At 37.3% G+C, this 20678-nt stretch overlaps 1 protein-coding gene across 1 annotated transcript in view; it reads right to left on the reverse strand.

Annotated features, from left to right (window-relative positions):
* The window catches only part of INO80 (INO80 complex subunit), a 58436-nt gene extending 45127 nt beyond the window's left edge, over window positions 1-13309 (reverse strand). The window contains exons 1-12 of the mRNA XM_009895684.1: window positions 13117-13309; window positions 12070-12236; window positions 11905-11972; window positions 10271-10432; window positions 8318-8438; window positions 6809-7023; window positions 5700-5753; window positions 3899-4102; window positions 2423-2618; window positions 2158-2225; window positions 1625-1834; window positions 968-1048 (exon numbers count right to left, since the gene is read on the reverse strand). Of these exons, the coding sequence (XP_009893986.1) occupies window positions 968-1048; window positions 1625-1834; window positions 2158-2225; window positions 2423-2618; window positions 3899-4102; window positions 5700-5753; window positions 6809-7023; window positions 8318-8438; window positions 10271-10432; window positions 11905-11972; window positions 12070-12236; window positions 13117-13259 (1689 nt within the window). The 5' untranslated portion in view covers window positions 13260-13309. The remainder of the gene's footprint in view (window positions 1-967; window positions 1049-1624; window positions 1835-2157; window positions 2226-2422; window positions 2619-3898; window positions 4103-5699; window positions 5754-6808; window positions 7024-8317; window positions 8439-10270; window positions 10433-11904; window positions 11973-12069; window positions 12237-13116) is intronic.
* Between the last annotated feature and the right edge of the window lie 7369 nt (window positions 13310-20678).

Consider the following 20678-nt stretch of genomic DNA (forward strand, 5'->3'; position numbering starts at 1 on the left):
GTGAATAACAAAGTTGGGCCATTAGTGTATTGGTAGTTACAAGCTGGCCTACAGAAGGGAAAGCCAGAAAAACCAAAAGCCCTATGTAGGCATCCAAAAATCTCAAGTTACAGTGCAACAGGGAGACAAGCCTCTCTGTTATCCCTTCCACACAGATGAGTTCAAGAGCCTTTGGCTCTGCACACTCTTCCACTACTGTGGCTGATAGTACCAGTGAACCGGTATCAAAAGGAACATAAACAAATGCATATAATTGTCATTTTGTCGCTACTGCAGCTAGCTCTGCTCATAGTATCACTTGGTTGGTATTTCCTATTTAAGGCAAGTGACTGCACGCCATTCAAGACTTTTTTTTTTTTTTAAATCAGTGTATCTACTTCTGCATAAAAAAGTAAGCTCCTGTGGCTTTTTCTGTGGTGTTTGTCTGCCCTGGCACAGTAGAATAACTATACTTGCTAAAAAAAACCAAAACCCACAAATATGGAAATCCACACTGGTTGAAGTAAGCTCCTGTGGCTTTTTCTGCGGTGTTTGTCTGCCCTGGCACAGAAGAATAACTATGCTTGCTGAAAAAAACCCCACAAATATGGAAATCCACACTGGTTGCCACGAAGCTCAGAATTTGGGCTTCATTTCTACAAGCTTCTCCAATTTGTAAAAGTCTGAACGAGGACATCTACAACGTGTTCTCTTTCACATTAAGTGCAAGTGAAAAGATATTGCTCTGTGAATAAATGAAAATTCCATTTTTATTTATATATACACTTATATATACACATACACACACCCCCCATCTACATACACACACACACTTTCAAAGGCGTAGCTTTAAAACAAAGGTAAATGCCATAGTTAAAATGCCTTTTAAGATATTTAAGCTTCATAATCTAGAATTCATTTCAAACGTGTGAAAAGTATGCATCTCCTACCAAGCATACTGACCAGGAGTAAGCTATAATACACCCACCTCAGCCAGATGAGCTAGGAGAGCAATACTTTGTACTGTTTTACCCAGACCCATTTCATCTGCCAGGATTCCGTTGATGCCCTGCAAAAGATCCATAAATGAACATCTTTCACCTTACTACTTTTTAATCCATACAGGACTAGCAGAACGGTTGCCACTGAATTTAGGCGGAGCAGCCCCAGCATAAACAACTCTGAAATACCTTATTGCCTATTACGTCTTCTACTAAGATAATTTATCTCAACTGCACTTTCATTCATTTCTTGGGCTGATTTTTTTCCTCAGCCTGTCTGTACTTTGTGCCAAAAAGGTGCTTGTCCCACAAGGACAAGGCTGCCTGCAGTTTACCAGCTGACCAAAGCCTGAAACAGTATGCAGCTGTGAGCAGCAAAAGTTTCCTCCACGCACAATCTAAGTGATAAACAGTTGTATAAACATCCACAAAAAGAATCTTGAACTTAATGCCCCAAAGTTGTTATTTCCTAAATAATCAAGAATACCGACAGGTGGCTTACATAACATTTTCCTTTCTTCTAAAGACAATACAGATTTACTGTACACCATCTATTTTTAAAACCATAAAATTTTTTTGACCAAGTTTACTCTAGTGACTTAAATCCTAGAAGTTTTAAAAATTTGCAAGATGTACTAAGATACCTGCTCATATAGGTTGGCCAGCCAATTCATGCCTTTCAGTTGGTAACCTTTCAATTTTCCATTGAAAATAGTAGGCTGTGGAATATCTTCTCCTGCCCGGATAGATGGGTTTGCTAAACTGTAGCTCTCTCCAAAGCCAGTACCGGACTTGTTAGCAGCCCGTAAAGCAGCTGCCCGACTCTCCTTTGCATCTTCATCAAATGATCTGGTCTAAACAGGAAGAGGAAAGTATACATAAGATGACGAACATATTAATTTATCAAGAAACTGTATAGTAAAAGGCTTTACACTTTACATTAAGACACAGGACGTCTGCCAGAAAAAAAAACCCAAAACTGTTGCAAGAGCCCAAATCTTTATATTCTGGTTTTCTATCAGTTTAGCACAGAAAGTGGCAATGGAATTAAATTCAAATCTGTCACCCAGGATTAAACAAAACTACTTTATTTGGCTGCTACGAAAGATCCTGGTTCTGTGGCCTTTACCTATTACCCTGCTTTCTCTTCTACTTCATGGATTCAAAAAATACATACCCGGGCCTGATGAATCTGGTAAGCATCCTCAGCATTCTTCAGAGCTTGGGCCTTGTAATAGTTACTATCTGAAAACAACATCTCCATGTTAGAGCTTCTGCAGCAATAACCACACAAATTAACACACAGGTAAATTCCAGTAATTATGGCAATACTTCGTACATAGAAAGATTCTGTACTTGAAATCATAAGTTTGTACAATAACATGCAGAGTACAGTAAATATCAAAAGAGTGCACAGGAAAGACTGTAGATGAATCGCTTACCATAATCTTCTTGGGTGATGTTGACCACTACTCCTCCACCAATATCAATCTGCCTTTGGGTAGAGCTGTCTTCCAGTTTGCGCAGGATTTCCTCCTGTATTCCATCATGTCCAATATCTCGTTTACGACTCATAAAATGGGCATATAATTCAGTTTGTGTGATCAGGAAGTTAAGTTTTCGCTGTTGCCTCTTAGCCTAAGAGAAGGTCATTAACAAAAAAACAGATGAAAGGGAAAACAAAAACAAGACAAAGGTTTAATGTTTGAAAGAGAATTAAAGGAAATAATTTTAACCTAATAATATACCAACAACTAATCTGTCTAGATTATATTATGCACATCACTATGATATGAAAATGCTAGAATATTAGTTGCACATAAGAACACCGACCCCCACCATAAACACCTATCCTAAAATACTAACTTGATGTAAATGAAAAGTTTTTTTAAATTCAGTAATTGTGGCAAAGAACACCATAATCTAATAAATAAGTTTAAAAGTTTTCTTTACACTGAAAAATTAAAAGACTGACAGAAATCAACAGGACTTTAGTGGTCTACAGTAAAAGAACTGAACAGTTAAAAAACCTCTCATGACAACCTAAGTCCAACATTCGGTTATTTACTAGTAAAGAGAATTATAGTAGAATATGTGAAATGCATCGCTAGGTAACACAGTTGAGATATTATCATGGTTTGAGGTTCAGCAAGATGTTGTAGAAACTCTGTTCATTCTTCGGTTCTGGTTAAAAAATGCTGCAGTTAGAAGTTGTCTATTAATCTAAGTCAGCTGAAACCTTCACAAAATGCTTATGAACTTGCAAGAATGACAGATACACCACAAATAAAAGCATCATTTGAGCATAAAACTAAACATAAGTTATTCTGAAGATTCAGCCTTAGCTCATCATCACACGTGTAAGGTAACAACAACCATAAATCCTCTAGAGACCTTTGGCAATAAAGCTTTTTCTTAAATTCAACCCCCATTACTCTGTAAGGGAGTCCATAAAGCTGTCACTTGCCCAACAAAAAAGCAATCACAGAAAAATTCTGTGCCCCATATATAAATTATGGTATCAGTTTATAGCAGGGGAATAAAATTGAAAAAAAAAAAAAATACAATGTGAATGAAAAGGTGGCTTGCCTTCTGGACCCAGAATGATGTACATCACAAAAGCCTGGCCCTTACTAACACTGAGTTATGTATGTCTGAGACACACTGCTTGTCTAATCCCTTCCTCCATTTCATTGACTTGGTAAGAATTTACACAGTTTGAAGGCTTTTTTTAATCAGATTTAGCTAACATTAGAATTATGGAAATAATTTTTAGATAGCAGTAAAAATACATGGAATACCGCTGAAACAGAACAAAAAACTGAATTTCATGGCCTGAATTTAGAAACTCAAATTATCAAGACACTTCTGTGTCTCCTCAACAAATTAATTATCAGCAATCTGTCACTTTGCTGTACCTCTCTCATCTCCTCATCCAGCTTGCGCTGCTCCAGAGCCTCTTTCTCAGCTCGTTTGCGATGTTCTTTTTCCACCTTTTCATACTTTTTCCAATAGAGGAGCATCTCCTTAGTAAGACGACGTGCTCGTGGTAAAGTTTCCTTACAGTTTTTCTGGGCCTGGATAGCAGCTCGACGCACCTCCCGCATGCACTGATGGGCGAGCTAGAGCAAAATAACGTTTTGGAAACAGTGGTGAAATGGGTAGATTTTAAAGAAAGCCAGCAATAAACAACATCAAATTTAATTACAACCAAGTGTGATCCTTCAGAAGAGAAAAACTGTGATACTTCACTACTCAGCAGTACCGCTTTTGAAATGGCATGAGAGAACATGAACTTCCAAAAACCTCCTGAGATGGTGGACAAGACAAAAGCTGAAAAGAGTTTCACGTAGCATGGTACTTAAAGGATTGATCTGATGGGTAGATCCCTGAAAGTGACCCAGGAGACCAGAGTTCAAGACCTGCCTGCAACTCTGACTCATCTATTCTAGACACTTTTTGGTGGTACCCACACTTTCTCACTGTTTTAATAAGGCTGCTACGATAGCAGTATTGGTGGAACACAACCCCATTCACATGTTAATACACTAAAAAGTGGAGGAGTATCCTCTACAATTTTCCTACCATCTCATGAAGCAGCATAATCCAAAGTAATTTTTTGTTCCAGTATAAATAAATTAATGCCATTGTCATAACGGTCAAAATTGCTGGGTTTGATGTTTGTGACAGGGTTTTTTTCCTCCACTAAAATCTGCACATCAACAATTCTAACACAGATTTCAAATGATCAAACAAAATGAAAAGAAAGAAAAAAGTGGCATTTCAAAACCTTTAAGTCTGCTGTATCACTCACTTGCTAAAAATGCAGTTTGTGATACCTACAAATACAATAATCGCAGGCTATTTGCCCAGACATCATGAAGGAATCCACTCTTTGCTAGCTGAGGAGGAGCACAGGAAAGAACCTACCTACAGCAGTTTCTTAAATACCTACATGCAGGTCCTGTTTTCTGCATCCCTTATACAGAAAATTTTCCCTTTCTTAATAATGTATATATGGAACGGAAAATTTCCTACATCATCTTGTCTCTGATGATTCTCAGCCATATACTTGATTACCTTTTCATTAGCCATATAAATGAATCAGACACCTGGGCGTAGTAACACTTGAAAAATGCTCAGAAAGCCATTACCAAGTGTTTCTAAAGTAAAGGCTTCTAGGTAGAAACAATGACACTTCTCAGAGAAGACTCTGATGAGTAGATAAATTCCTTTTGCAACCACTTAAGCAGAAAACTGTTCTATTTTTATTCTCAGCTCCTATATATATATTTATGTAAATTAACACACTTAATATTCCAAGAGCCCCTTTGATTTAAACAAGAATGCTTAAACCAGCAAATTCTAACTAGTGGGGGGCAGTTCAAAAGCCAAAGTGTACTGAAGTCATTAATGATTTATTGTATCAAAGATTAGTAAATTAAAAATGTACCAACTAAATCTTATGAAAGCCTACAAGATCTCATGGAAGAAATTTGTGTTGCTCGCTTCATCTGTTCCTTATGAAACACGGCAAAACGACACATCGAAAAAATGAAAAGCCTTATACTAAATGACAAATTACTTCCATACAGTGTTTTCTCCTATACCGCCCTGGTAGTACAGCCGGTATTATAAGACACAGAAGAAACATAAAGAGGTTACAGTTTGCTTATTACATCCAGTACAAGTAACAGTATAAAGCCAAACACCACCTACCTTTTTGCTGTTGGTTAGGAAAAGGTTGCGGGCTGAGGCTTTTTGTTTGTACGCCTATAAAAAAATACCATCTTAAAATTAGTTAAAGGGTAATAGCTTCATAGTATTTTAAAAGATCACTATCCAGTCTTCAGCAGATACATGTGCCAACCTCAGCCATGTACACTGTTGTATAACTGGGTACAAGTACTGTAAGTGTTTTTTATTTTGACAGAAACAGCTTTTCATCCTTAATTATCGAAGGCATACATAAACGTATTCCAACTCCTGAAGGAAGCATGTAAAACAGCTCCTTTTTCAGGATCATTTCTTCAACTACTACTATTGCAAAGCAGGGTTCTCCTATTCCACTGTTATCACTGAAGTAAACAACAAAAATTTCCACTGTTTCCCAAAGATGTTAAGAATTAAAGTAGATCCTGTGTTCTTTACATGATCAAAATCAGTCTTCTGACAAAATAAGTTCTACTACACTGCACATATCCTTTGTCTGGCTTAAAAGTTCATAAAGGGTACTACAGCCATCACTCATATTCAACTTCCTAGAATTCAAAGCCTGTTAACCGTGAACTCCAAAAAGCAGGTTGTAAGGTCCACTCTGATCACATCTCAGAAAACTAGCGACAGCGAACCCAGCTTTGCTTCAAATTTGCCTGAAGCTCGTCCTGTAGATGATACAAACACTTTAACACTTTTCCCGACACTGTTTCTGAAATAAGTTTCAAAAAACATGCACGCTGTAATGATTGGAACACTCCTTTCCTGAGCTTTACGTAAAACCTAGATATTGCTTTGCTCTACATTGCTATCCTGTAGATCAGTAGAAGCACCTCCTAGAGTTTACTGTACTATTCATAGAAAAGGGTTGGATCGCCAAATGAAAGCAGTGGCAAAGCACTGCATGATCCGCTTAGATATCACTGGCGATAAGAAATTCAAACTACACTTTGCTTACAGATTACAGAATATCAGTTTGGTGATTAATGACCACCAGAACAAAAAGGTCTTACTTCACACTGTTTTTTTCAAGTGTCAACTCCCCACTAAGTTAATTTTCTATTTCCCTTTCTTGCCATCATCACTGATCTAGTGCCATTAGCCAAACTCACCTTCGGCAACTCCTTTTTAACAATGCTAAGCCACACTTTCCGCCGACGTGCATTAAGTTGCTCGATGGTCAAATGCTTTTTCTTGGACCCAGGTGGTGGTGTATCATGAGAAAACTTGGCAAAAACTTTGGTCTGGTGATGGTGGCGTCGCGGTGACTCCTCTGAAGAGAGTTCTTCATCCCGTCTCCTCTTTTTCTTTACCTTTTTCAACTTGCCTGCACGGCAACAATGATCATCAAAATAAATTTCTTTTTCTATTTTTGGGGTACATTCAGTCAGGTATCTTTCGTGAGTAAACTATCCTAGTCAATTTATGTGTGGAACCAACAAAAAAGCCAAACTTATCCATGTTTGCCAATTCTGGTAGCATCTATTTATCATATTAGATATTTACTCAACACTGTTATGGAAAGATTTTCCTGTTTAATAAATAGAGTGGGTGAAATGCAATTTTTCCACCCAGGGAAACATGCCTTGGGAGTTAAAATGTCTGGGGTCTGGTGCAATGTTTCTTGCTTTGTGGTAAAATTCTACTTAAAGACATGTAAAGGTAAGACATTTAAAGGTGTCAACATTAGCTTTTGGTAATGTAAGTCTCAAATCAAACTTCTCAGCAGTTGAAAGAGATTGGCATGTTATCATGTATTAGAGACATTAGCTTTCAGAGGAAACTGATACTGGTATCAGATAATAAAAATATTCTTTGTGAGTATGCAAATGCATGGATGCTGCATTAATAGCAGAGAAAAGAAACACACAGTTAAAGGAACTCGCAGAAAGATAGGAAGGAAGAAAGCCCAAAATAGCCTCCTTAAAACACAGCTCAAACCTAAGTACTTGCACTAGAGAGAATTCACCTTACACTGACAGTTCATAGCCTTCTCTTCCTGCTTCCTTACAGATTTACAGCTGATGCCAGCTCAATCAAGAAAGGAAACTGTACTTCCTGGCAAACATGCATCTGAGAAACTCCAGCTGAGACGTTACAGAAGTAATTCTATTTTAACTCGCATTGGACATCAATTCCGAGTTCACTCTAATTTCCAGAAAACACTCTTACTCCCTATCATTTCTTGTTCACTAGAATTACATTTTCAGGAATAACTGCATCAGGTATTGGCTAAGTTCTTACATTTTTCAAGGCACTGTATTGTTTTCAAAAAACTCCGAGTAAATGGACCATGATACACAACGGTATTTATGGATTTCGAAGCAATGAATAAACCTACAAGGTACTTGTAGCATAACTCTTTCATTCTGGATTCAGAGATCTACAAAGAAAATCTAAAGCCATGAATTCTCAATTCACATTCATTTTTTTCCACCCTAGCTTTCTAGAAGCCAGAAGATAAAGCACAGTGTTTTCTGAAGAATTTTTCTCTGACAGAACTGGGCATTTCCATGCAAAACCCAGAAGCTTTAAAATATTTACGTTTATTCAGAGGAAATAATGTAGGAAAACAGTATAATCACAGCAGCCATTTAAAAACACAAGGTTAGTGACTTTACCTTTTAATTTTTTCTCTTCTTTAAACTTCTTTTTCTTGGGCCCTAGCAGGTGGCGCTGCTGCTCGTAGTAAGGATCATGTGTAGACAGCAGTCCTGCACTGTAGTACTGATATTGCTGCAACTGAAGTGGATGTAAATGAGCACAGTAATGGAAAACAGATACAGCAGATAACAGAGACAGCAGGTAAACAAGTTCAGATCTTGATGGTAAATAAGAGATCAGAAAACATGCACTTCTCCATATTTAGCATTGTTATTAAGTATCACACAGTGTCCAAAGTGAAACCGGTGCTCCCAGAGATGGCCTCCCAAGTTCTGCACAGGGAGCCAAGCCTACCCAGTTAAGTAAGATGGGAAGAGCAGGCAGTGAAGCTTACACTTTCAAAACATACTGCTCCATCTTCTCCATAAAGGTGCTGCACAGCTAAACCACACATTACATGAAGTGGTCCAATCATAGACCTCTTATTTGTTTTGCTTGCGTTCCCAAATTACATTTGTGTTCTACTTTACCATTCCAAAGAATGCAAAAGGACAGGTTTAAATAAAAGGCATTTAAAAGATTTCCACAGGGACAAACAACTTGAACATTCAGACTGTCAAGTAAAAATATAGCTGCCCCAGCTTTTTTTTTTTCCCCCAAAAATTAACAAAAAGGTCAGTATATTCCAAGCATTATTCAACTGAAATATTTAAGAACTATACACAGGTTATGTATAAACTGTCAAATTAAAGCCAGTACAGGTCAGAAATTAACTATTTAAAACCTAAGCATACTATTAAGTTAGCAAAAGATTTCTGAAAGTTGAGAACATCAGCATAAACAAACTTTTTTGGAGAGATGTGTTTTGCCGCCTCGTAACCGCGTATTGCTAATCTGACAATACCCTGTTTTTTTCCACAGGATATTATTTCTTGCTAGTCTGGAAATAAATATTGGTGTAAAATCTAACAAAAGTTATGACCTGTGTAAAAATTTGGTGTATGAATATTTGCGTAGTTATGCAATATTTCAAGAAGCTAACACAATCTCGGTTTAGAATTTAATAAGTAAACAAAGGAAAGTAGTGGACAGAAGCAAAGACCTCGGTGGGAAAATATTTATTCCCTCTTCTGGAGAAATTTCAAAAGAATATGAAACAAGAAGACGAATTTTTATTTCAGACACATCCTCCGATAGCAGAATAGGTTGACTTCCTTTATCTGAGACTACTTTCTAGTGCAATTCAAAACAGCAATGAAAATTTCTGCAAAAGCCGTTATAATTTGAAGAAGTATATTATTAGAATCAAAACAGTCATAGAATTTGGCCTAATATTAAGAAAGATGCAGAAATGCAGCAGACTATTTTCTTATAAGAGGGGAAAAAAAGGGCATGAGAAGAAAATCCAAAATAGAAAGGTAAGAAAGGGAAAAAGAAAGTCAAGTAAAACCCCAAAGAATGACAGAAAACAGTAAGGAAGAAAAGTAGGAACTCCCTTTCTAGAAGGTAAACATCGCCTTACTACTTGTTACCTCAGTGATGATGCAAGTATACTGTTTTAGGTTTAAATACGCAATTTTAGTCTCAAACAGCAACTACTACCCACATTAGAATTTAACTCACAGCACTTCCCTTTTCATCTATATTACCAGATCTGGCATTCTAGCACCCTATATTTGCTATAGTGACTGGGACAGAGTATTGTGAAAGCTATATAACACATGTGCCAGTACTAGCTACATAAATTATTGACAGATTCTCAGCATAAGGCATCAACAGCTGTTTAGTCTGTATGTAATTAATTAAATAAACCCTGCCTGAAACTGATGTTAGATTGTTCTAGTCTACCAAACAATGGGGTATTTTCTAGCCCACAAAATATTATAGTTTTTGATTAAAAGGTAAGAGCAGTTTAAATAATGCAGTTAAAGAATAAAAATCAAGGAAATGTAAAAATTTTGGATTTTTACCTCTTTGTCTTTGCTATATTTACTTTGATGCAGTTTCTTATATTTGTGTAATCGCAGCATATTGTGAAGTTCCTCCCTTGAAAGAGAAAACTCTTCTTCTTCCTCTCCGTCCTCATCACTCAGTGAATCTGTGTCACTGGAGTCATCACTCAAAAGGATACTCTAACAAGAATAAATGGAAACTAATTTAACAATCACAAGTCCCCATACTGAATGGTTTATTTATGCAAAGCACTCTTGAGCCTTTATCTAATAAAGGGCTGTGGGTCTGGCCCACAGCAATACTTAGCATTTATAAAGTGGCTTCTATCTGAGATGCCTCAAATGGAAAATAGTTTTCTGAAACACAGTGCCGTAGAGCAGTGAATTCAATACACATTTTCTGATTTGGGGGGAGGTGGTTTTCTGTTAGTTTGGTGATAGTTATTTTAGAATCCACTTTGTCTGTTTGTGGTCTTAGAAAAGCAGCAGTGAGAAAATCCAGGAAACAAGTAGGGTCATTCTGTCATGTATGGCTGCAGGTACTTTCCTACCCCATTTGTAGTTTGTCCTGCTGTTCTACCACTTCCACCTGCCTCAAATGCAGCAGGTTTGGCTATTGTCTGACCTCTCGGCAACCTGTTCTTGCTAACTGGAGAAGGCTACAGTACAATGAAAATGCAAAGATGGCATAAAGCCACTATTCCACTCTCTCCTTCCATCCTCATTTGGACCTTGTACTGAGTTCATCTTAGAAACACATTTTCAGCCAAGTCCCAAATGTCCTTTTAATACATTTCATAATAGCTCATTTTAATTTGGACAGTGTACTAAAATTACTTCAAGTTTCTGAATGTATGCTCACTGTGAAATTTCACTAAAATGCTGCTGCTCACCAAAATTGAAATGGCTACTGTCCATTTTGCTACACGATGAAAATGAACGCCTCAGATCTACAGAGACTATAATTCTACTTTGTTCTACCTAAAGTCTAACACAATATGTGTTATCAACTGTCACACACTCTTTTTTCCTTTCCATTTCCAAGATGAGAAGCCTTTGTATTTTTGCTTTGGTAAGTGTTTTTTCTTAATGTAAAAAAAATAAAAAAACAACGCAAAACCACCCATTCCTTTGTTCTTAGCAAGGGACACTAACTCCAGTTACCTCAAAAAAAGAACAGTGCAGCAAACAACAAGCCAACATAGAACAAGACTAAAGAATTCACTTGGAGCCCTCTTTTCGGCAATGCAAAATATCACCACACCTCTTTATCACCTTATGTCTCTTTTTCAGTGTGAGATTTTGCACCAATTAAATTGCATCACATGATTTAGGGCTGCTCTCAAAACACATTAGTCTAGCTTTCTGAGCTCTCAGTAGCACATGGAAAGTAAAATTAAATGGACTACTGAGATCAGAACAAACTTACTGTAAACTTACTGTATCTGGAAACTGTATTTCTGATAACTTGTGATAATGCTCTGACCAGCGCTCAACTTTATTTTCTTGTTGCCGTCTGCTTGCTTACATGTTTCTAGACCATGATCTATCTCGGATGACAAGACAGAATCACTCACCACTGTCTACAGGCTGTTGACTGGAACTCTACTCACACATTTCATAATAGCTGCATTTCTTTACAGTATTCTTACCTTCAGCCACTTTCTGCTTTTCTTCAGTTTGGAAAAGTTATACAAGCTCCCTTTTTCAGACTTTGGTTCTGTTTAGCAAAAAAATAAAAATCAAGTTCTTAAGAAATAATGCTTTTCCCAGCTTATCACCAAAGAAAGCAGAGATTCAACCTAGTGCATGCCTACCTGGCTGCAGTACTCCATTCAGGGAATGTGTGTTCAGCATCCCAGAATTCCCTGCTCCAGAAGACTCCCCAAGCAAAGAGTTTGGAGGCTCTTCCTTAACTTGCATCAGGGGATCCCCAGACTGAGGCAACAAAGGATTGTCATCCAATCCATCTTCACTTTCATCACTGCAAGAAGATATGTATTACGGTGACAATAAAAAGGAAAATATTCAAAAGAGGAGATACACATGCAGCTTTCTTACGCGTGACCAATAGTCTAAAGGTTTGAGAACTGAGACAGCTTCAGATGTAATTTTACACATTAGAATTAATATTGCTGTTAATAACTTCCCATTAACCCCTCTGCAGTAGTTAATCATCAGACCAGCCCGACTATGCTATCAACCTGCACCTTCAGTCTTTTACTCAGTATCTAATTTGAGAAGCACAAACTAAGCAAGAGGTAGTATCAAGCCAAACCAAAGAACAATATTGTCATCTTCAGCACTACTGTACATGTGGGAAATACAAAGCTATACTTTTTCTACTCCTTGTGTGGATCTTACTACCTGCTTGTAAATATATCTGTTACCTATTGCACATACAGTGATCAGTTCTGTAACTCTACAATTCCAAAACACTGATGAAATTTAATGTAAATTGTTTTGGGACAGAAATGTACCTTGATGACTCAATTCTCATTGCTACAATTTACTTACATAAAAATTCTGCATCTGACAACAGTCTTTCCATTTCACTTCTGGCTACAGACCATCTTCCCGAAAAATCAACTTAGTGCTTGTTCATCCCACTTTTTGCAGACAAAGAAAGTTTTGGCCACTCAGCTACGAAAAAGAGCTTTAAAACATCATGCTAATTTGTACGTGGGCTGGCAACACACTGTACTATCAACGTGAGCCAAGTGCAAAATCTTTAAAGGAGAAGAGTTTATCATGAACAAGTCACCACTTAAACCCTTAATAAGGTGGTGCCTGGGAACAATAAAACAAAAAAATGCTTGTCTTTCCTTGATATTCCCAATGGAGAATGGAAAAGGTTTTGGTACCTGGATATACTCCTGTTAAAGATGGCAGACGTCTGTCGTAAAAACTGATCCAGTTGCAGAGCTTTCTCCAGATATTGCAGATAAAGGGGCTTTGCCAGCTCTGAGCAGCTGCCATCCTCCCTGGCACCCAGCTCTGAGGCCATAGAACAAACTTCTCCTCATGCACAGGTGCCTCTGAACACACAGCTGTTAAGAAGAAACAACAGTCATCATCACCACCTCCGAAAGGAAGAAACTTGGTGAGCAGGCAAATCTACTGCACGCTACACCAAATGCTAATATTTCACAGAACACATAACCAAGGTAAGTTGGTTATGTGGTTAGTTGCAGTTAATAGGTATATTAAACAAAGAAACAGAAATTCACACTAAACTTTCCACCACAAAATTACCATAGCCAAACCCCAGATTCTTAGTTTTCTGTTTTATGACTTCATGGATGCCGTTTGATACTGCACTGACCTAGTATAATCCAAGCAGTAACACAGAAATGCAAAGTACAATGAAGCCAGACCTTGAACATCTAAAGTAAACTTTCATCACTATTAAAGATAACATGTTTAACTCTGAACAGACGGCAGCTGTGTATCATGAAAGCAACTAATTATTATTATTAAGTTGAATCACATCTATATAAACTTACTCCAAAAAGGAAGAACTACTGAAAATACCGTTCATCTGCTATCACCATTCAGTTCACAGCTGTAGCATACAGAATGCTTTTAAGACTTTTCCTTTCCTTTAAAGCAATGCTGCTTTTACAGCACTCAGAACATAGCTGTTACCTACTGACAAACAAGCTAAATACCTGACCAAAAAAATTTGCGTTCTGAAATTCAACTGTTATCTTTACTAAAGTAACACATAATTAGCAATTTATGACATACTTTTTACATCTACAAATTTAAAACATACCCTAGCTTTATGTTTTTTCAACTACTAAAAATAGGCTGCCTAATTTTTATTCTTTATTTGTTCTCAGGATTTTAGATACTTAAAAATGAACCATCACCCCCCAATATTTGCATAATACACACTTTAAAAGCTAAACTATCAGAACATTTTATTGCTCTATCAACTGCAGTTTTATTTTCCTCCAACTACAAAAGATGTCATAACAATTGTTACAGTAATACCTCTGGCAACTGGAATTTTATTTTTCTTCGATTACAAAAGATGCCATCATTGTTATAATAATAGTGAGAAAGATAACTTAAAATTATTTCCAAAGTCACAGTTGTTACCATATAAACAGAAGTGCTGTCAATACCCTAAATATGATAATATTTACTAATAAATAAATGCCTTAGGCTTTTGCTTCTGGTGGACAACAAAAATAAAACCAGTCAGCTTTTGAAAGACTTAGACTAATTGTTCTTCTGATTTCTATCACTTCTTAAAAATACTACAAAACCCGAAGCAAGCTTCACATTAATTTATGGCAAAACTTTTTATATTTGTTCAATTATTAAATTGTTAATGACTGAATTGTTTTAAGCTTATATAAGTGAAAACACAAATTGAGTATCTAGTCTTCAAATTGTTCTCTCATCACATATACAGTCAGAAAAACAGCATCTAACTTTTTTCAAGTCTTTTATCCTCAAAACGTACAGAAAATATTCAGAAATTGTAAAGTTACAAAAACTATGATAAGCATTTACCACCTTGACACTAGTGGCTGTGGCTAAACAAGCAAATTTTATTATTTCTTAATGAACACCTAGCCTTGAATTAACATCTTTACCCATACATAATAAACAACAGCGTGCCAGAATTTGTTAAGACAGGGCAACAGCCCTCATTTATAAGTTATTTTTAGACTGAAGCTATTTAGGTTCAGCTTTCTATACGCTAGATCTTCGTACACCTGACAGCAATGGCATGATTGACCTGTTACCAAATACCCATTTCCAGCAGAGGTTAACAGACAGAATAATGCACCAGAAAGCTTTCTCTATGATAAGGGTATTAAGAGTCATGTTTTCCAAGAAACTTTCATCTACATTTGTCACATTACTTAACAGCCATCTGAAAAAAAACAAAAAACAACAACAACCTAAAAATCAAAGACTGCCTTCCAAGAGACAGAGCCATGAAGAAAGTAAAGCGGTTAGAAAACAAGGGGAAACATGAAACTTGTGTCTCTGGTGGAAGAAATGATTCAGGAGGAGATAGAAAAGGACACCAAGAAGGCAAAAGCGGTTTTCTTTCAGGTCACCAATAAAAATTATATATATTATATACAGGAACAAGACTCAGTATCATACCAGAAAAAATACGGTGATTCCTTTTATCACTCCATCTCAAAATGTATCTGCCAACAACAGCATGCGTTATGTGAACGTGGTATTATTTTGCTTTCCCAGCCAAAATGTCATATGCAACCACTGTTTAATGATTTTGCTCAAAATCACAAGGCATCTTTCACCTGTCTGCTCTTGGCAGAAAACCTCCTTCCCAAAACTCAACATTCAGTAGCATTGCCTGTCCTTGAGACACTGTGGGAAAGAAACGTGCCTCAAGGGACACAAAGCGCACAGGACTTCATTTGGATTCACTGCCACCGAGGAAGTGTACAAACCAAATGTGCTCTTTTGCACCCCAATGGGCCTTGCCCTCACAAAACTACACAACCTTAACAGCAAAATAAAGGGAAAGAATTAAGATAGACTTGAGGTCACGTTTTTAATTGCAGGACAGCAAACAGGCCAGAGGCAAAACAAACACAATCATATTCCTGATCTAAAATGAGTAACCGGATGCTTTTCTGGCTGCCCAGACGCACTTGCCTAAGTGCTGGTCTAAGTGGATCCACCAGACTGGATCGGTGCCTCTCCTCCGCACAGGCAGTGGTGCTCATCTGGCTCCACGTGCACACAGCTTAGGAGATAACCCAGCAGAAGACCATTTCTTTACTTGTAAGATATAGATGACCCTATGAAAAGAAGATGCTATCAGATGTGTTTAGTAATTAGAAAACTAAGCTGTTTTCTCAGGAGCAGCTGATGGCTACTGCACAGAATTCCCAAGCAAATTTGAAAGCAAGGATAAACCCTCTGTCTGCAACGACTGCAGTAACTGCAAAGAGAAGGTTTCATTCCATATTTTAACACATTAATCCTCTTGTTGTGTACACTATGCTAAGCATGTACACTTAGCGAAGTAGACACTTAGCATATGACACACTTAGCACGTGTACATGCCTATGTTCTGAATTTATTACTTCCCAGATCAGGAAAACTTACATTCCCGCATTTAATAAAGTCCTCCTTGTGCTGACATAGTATATGTACTCTACATTTCACCCATAGAAAAAGACAAGCTTTCGCTTGTTTTCCTATTTTAATTGTCCCGAGAGGCTCCTGTACATACAAAGTTAATTACTCTTGTCCTCAAAACAGTTACTAGTAGTCTGTATCCCGCCTACCGAATAAACAAATAAACACGGCAGAGCTCAACAATATTCCTAAATGTATTAACAATGCCCAAAACAAATTTAATAAGTGTTACACAAGCATATTGAATAGAGACTAGCTCAGCCATTGAATTCAGCCTTTAATTTATTTATATGCTAACAGTCATACAGTGCTTCTCTGCTGATCAAAGTAATAATACGGGAAGCTAATTGACAGATAATTCTCTGTTCTTTTGTTCCCATTCTAGGTTTTAAGAAACAAAGATTTCCAATGGCAAAAACTGCTTGAATACTGAAGAGAGAGAAGATGGGAAAAAGCAAGAGACACACAGCAGCCTGACCCACTACAGCAGGCAACAACGCACAGGACACCAACAAGACATTGCTTCACTGGATTTACATGGTGATGACATTCATTCCACTTTTCTTCACCATTTTTGGAACAAATCTATCCTTTTGCCTACTCAGTTTAAGGAAGATTGCAGAAATACAGATTTTCAAAATGCTTTCATTATTGATGGTAACATTTAGGTAAATACGTTACAGGTGGTAAAATGACTGGATGCTGCGGAGTAATCCTTCTGCCATCACGACTTTCTTACTGATATACGCCAATTTTATGTTAAGTTTCACTATCAAATTCAGTAGTTATTTGCTTTCTCCCTTCATCTCCCCCAGAGTTGTAACAGTTTAGAAAATCGACATTTGGAAATAAATAGCTGCTGCACTGCCTGGCTGGCACTTTGAATCCTCTAACATTCTTACTTAATCAGAAGCTCACACTAAACCATTTAATTGTATCATGTGGCCCTTTGAATTATTAAAGGCACAAGTAAAACACCACCAGCGTGATCTGTGTTTAGTTATATATATACCAACTTTGTACAAATAACCTTCATAATCATTTATTTTTTTAAAGATCTAAGTTCAGTTCTGAAGAAGCCTTCCTTATCCTGCTTTAAATCACATTGCTTAGTTCAATGTTAATGTAGATGTGGGGTTTCTTCACTCACTCTGTTTTTTTAAGTCTGCCCATTACAACGTCTAGTCAGTAAGTAAACACCCAGCACTGGACAAGAATCCTCCAAGGACGTCCTCAGAGACCAGAGTTATGTTTTATAACAAGGTTTCTAAGTTTTATACCCACCGACCCGCACCAACCAAACAGCAAAAACACCACTCTCATGAAGCAGGTTAGCTTTAAAAGTAGATCCTCCCAATTTAAACAAATACCCACTGGCTACTTCTGAATTAAGTCCAACAAGTTTTTGCTACAGGTATCAGTTTAAAGCAGGAGTCCCAGAAGCGGCAAGCATGATTTTGGCACTTGTGCCTAGCTGCAAGCTAGAAAGGATTTGCTTTGTAAGGTTGTTTGAAACAGTTGCTCTTCCTCCAGGAGTCTCTTGGTTTTCTTTTTTTGTTCCTTCAGTTGCTGGCATCTCTACACCTCAGGTGAGGCCCAGAGGATTACTTTTTCTTCTCTTTATGCCTAATGCTAACATCAAACATCACAGTAAATAATGTTAACAACTACACTCCTACCTGAGGGCGCATACACAAACAGAAGCTGCCATGGAGGTAGAAGGTACAACATAGCAGCTGACCCACACTACCCCTTCTTCGCCTGTGACAAATGCAAGGCAAATCATGGAGGTAAAACTAATTCAAACGATCTCGCCTGCCAGACACTAAGGCGTATATGAAGTGTATTCATATACACTAAGGTGTATATGAAGTGTTACCAGCCAGCAGGTGAGCACGCTTATTTGTTCAAATACTTCAGCCCACAAAAGCAGAGTTTCTTACCTCTCCTCCATTCAACCTGTGTAAGCACACTGACAAACCATTCAAGTGGCCAAAACCCTGAAATCTCAGTTTACACACAGAAAGCATGCGTTCCTCATATCCCGATGTTCTCTGGGTTTTTTTTCCACATGTGGTCTTTTGTACTTTGCAGTTTGACACCAACTTATTAAGAGAGATTTTCCAAACTGATACAAACACCTAAGATAATTGTAAATTTCTTCAAAAAAGAAAAGTAAGAGATATAACTCTCATAAGAATAGCAGAATACTGCAAGGATTTCCTGTAGTACCATGTCCAGCATAACCCTGGAGACAAATGTACACATCCACACAAAAGATTAAGTAAAGCTCTATATGGAAAACTTACATTAGTACAGTACTATCAGTGAGGCATTTTTTTTTTCAGATTTCTTTATAAGCATATAACCTCCAATACACACAACTGTGGCATAAAAAAAACTTGAAGGGGTATTTTACTTGGAACAGAATTACACACACTTTTCCCCTCTCACATTTTAGCTTGCTTTGATAAATGTACAGTTACACTGGCAACCATTTTCCAGACTACACTATGTGCCAGCAAAACACAATCCCTATATAGTCTTTTTTTTATGTCAGTGTCTTAAATATAACTTTGATACACAAGAGGTTGTTGTTTTTAAAAAAGCAGATAGGAGGAAGGATGTTTTGTATGAATCTAAAGCCCTGAGTCTCCACTAAACTCCAGTTGAATGAAAAAAAGTCACGTACATACAACTGAAGTGTGAGTTCACACCATTTCAGTTTGAAATTAAAAAGAAGCCATATTAATCTCTTTTCTAAGTAAGGAAATCCAGTTAAAACTAGATAGTGTCCTATATACAGTATTTTGCTGTTTTGCTTGTATGGTAAGGTTTTATACTGTTTTTAGATGAATGAGACAGCTTTTTGTTGATCTCTGTTACAACTTTTAATTGCTTTTAAATATAGAAAAGAAGAGCCAGTGGGGCACAAGCTCTGAATTATTTAATGACAGTCACAGATAGGGCCTAATTTATTATATATTAAAAAAAAAATAGACAAAAAAAAAAAGCTATACAGCTCTACAAAAATTTTATCAGAAGCATATATGTAAGCAAATGACAAAATACATTAAAACATACCAAATGCAAAAGTTGGCATGACACAGCTCTGCTTCCACGTTTAAACTAGCACAAAAATGACTAGCAGAAAACCAAACCCATTTAATTGTTCAATTAGAATAAGTTTTGTCCCAAAAGGGCAGTATTTACAGAGACCTCTGATGATGCATCCATACTCTGCACTACGTAACAGCACCGACTGTTACCCTTACACGTTGCCATCGCTTCAGTCCTCCCCTCTCTGTGCACACAAAATACAAACCGCATGGAACTTTTGGGTTTGGTTTTTTTTTTGCTTTTCACTCTCTCCACCCCAGACCACAAAAAGGGAACTATGTCCAAGAAAGCTCCAAGAGGACCATTTTCTTCTTGCCATTTAAATCAATCCCTAGCATGTAATTTAGCTTGTCAAATAACATACTTATTACAGAATTTACAGCTTATTACGTTATACCCAAATGGAACAAAACTTGCTCACTTAAACATTCAAGAACCGCAAGGCAGCATTTTCAGTGACTTTTAACAATATACATGTGACAGATGGACTAGAACTGATTACAGGGATACAGGCAATATCCTTAAACATTGGGAAAAAGTTCAAGCTACAGTCCTATTTCTTGTATTTTTCCCTCACTATCTTACCTACCTCTGGATGTCATTATGTGCTCTTATACATACATATTAAAAGAATGAAAACACAAATACATAATTTCTGATTCAGTTAAATTAAAAAAAGATGAGCGTTGTCCACATACAGTGGTATCAGATGTGCTTTACAAATCCATACAGTAGATTTGTTCATACGAGAGAAAACTCAAATCCAATTACACATATAAAGACATTTCACTATAAAAAAAGGAACCTGACTTGTACCATTTTCTATCTAAAGGAATCGATTATTACCATCTATGACACTGCTGAGAGGGAAACGACACACAGGATCAGCGACAGGGTAACAGAAAGAACGTATAAAGCTAATTACTACTAATCACAGCAGAAACGGCACTAAGCTATGTGTCTGCAGTGGAACAGTAGACTTTACACCACAGCTTTAAAGAGGTATTTTCTAGTGCATGTATTCACCAGCGCAACCGTAACATTAAACTCGTGTTTTTATGTACACCCAGTGGGCGTTTCTCATCAACGGCGACACCGGTTTGGCACCCCGCACCTTCCCGCGGACGCCGGCGGCCACCGGCACAGGGCTCCTCGCAAGCCC

Source organism: Charadrius vociferus, unplaced genomic scaffold, assembly GCF_000708025.1.
Source record: "Charadrius vociferus isolate BGI_N301 unplaced genomic scaffold, ASM70802v2 scaffold111, whole genome shotgun sequence".
NCBI lineage: Eukaryota > Metazoa > Chordata > Aves > Charadriiformes > Charadriidae > Charadrius > Charadrius vociferus.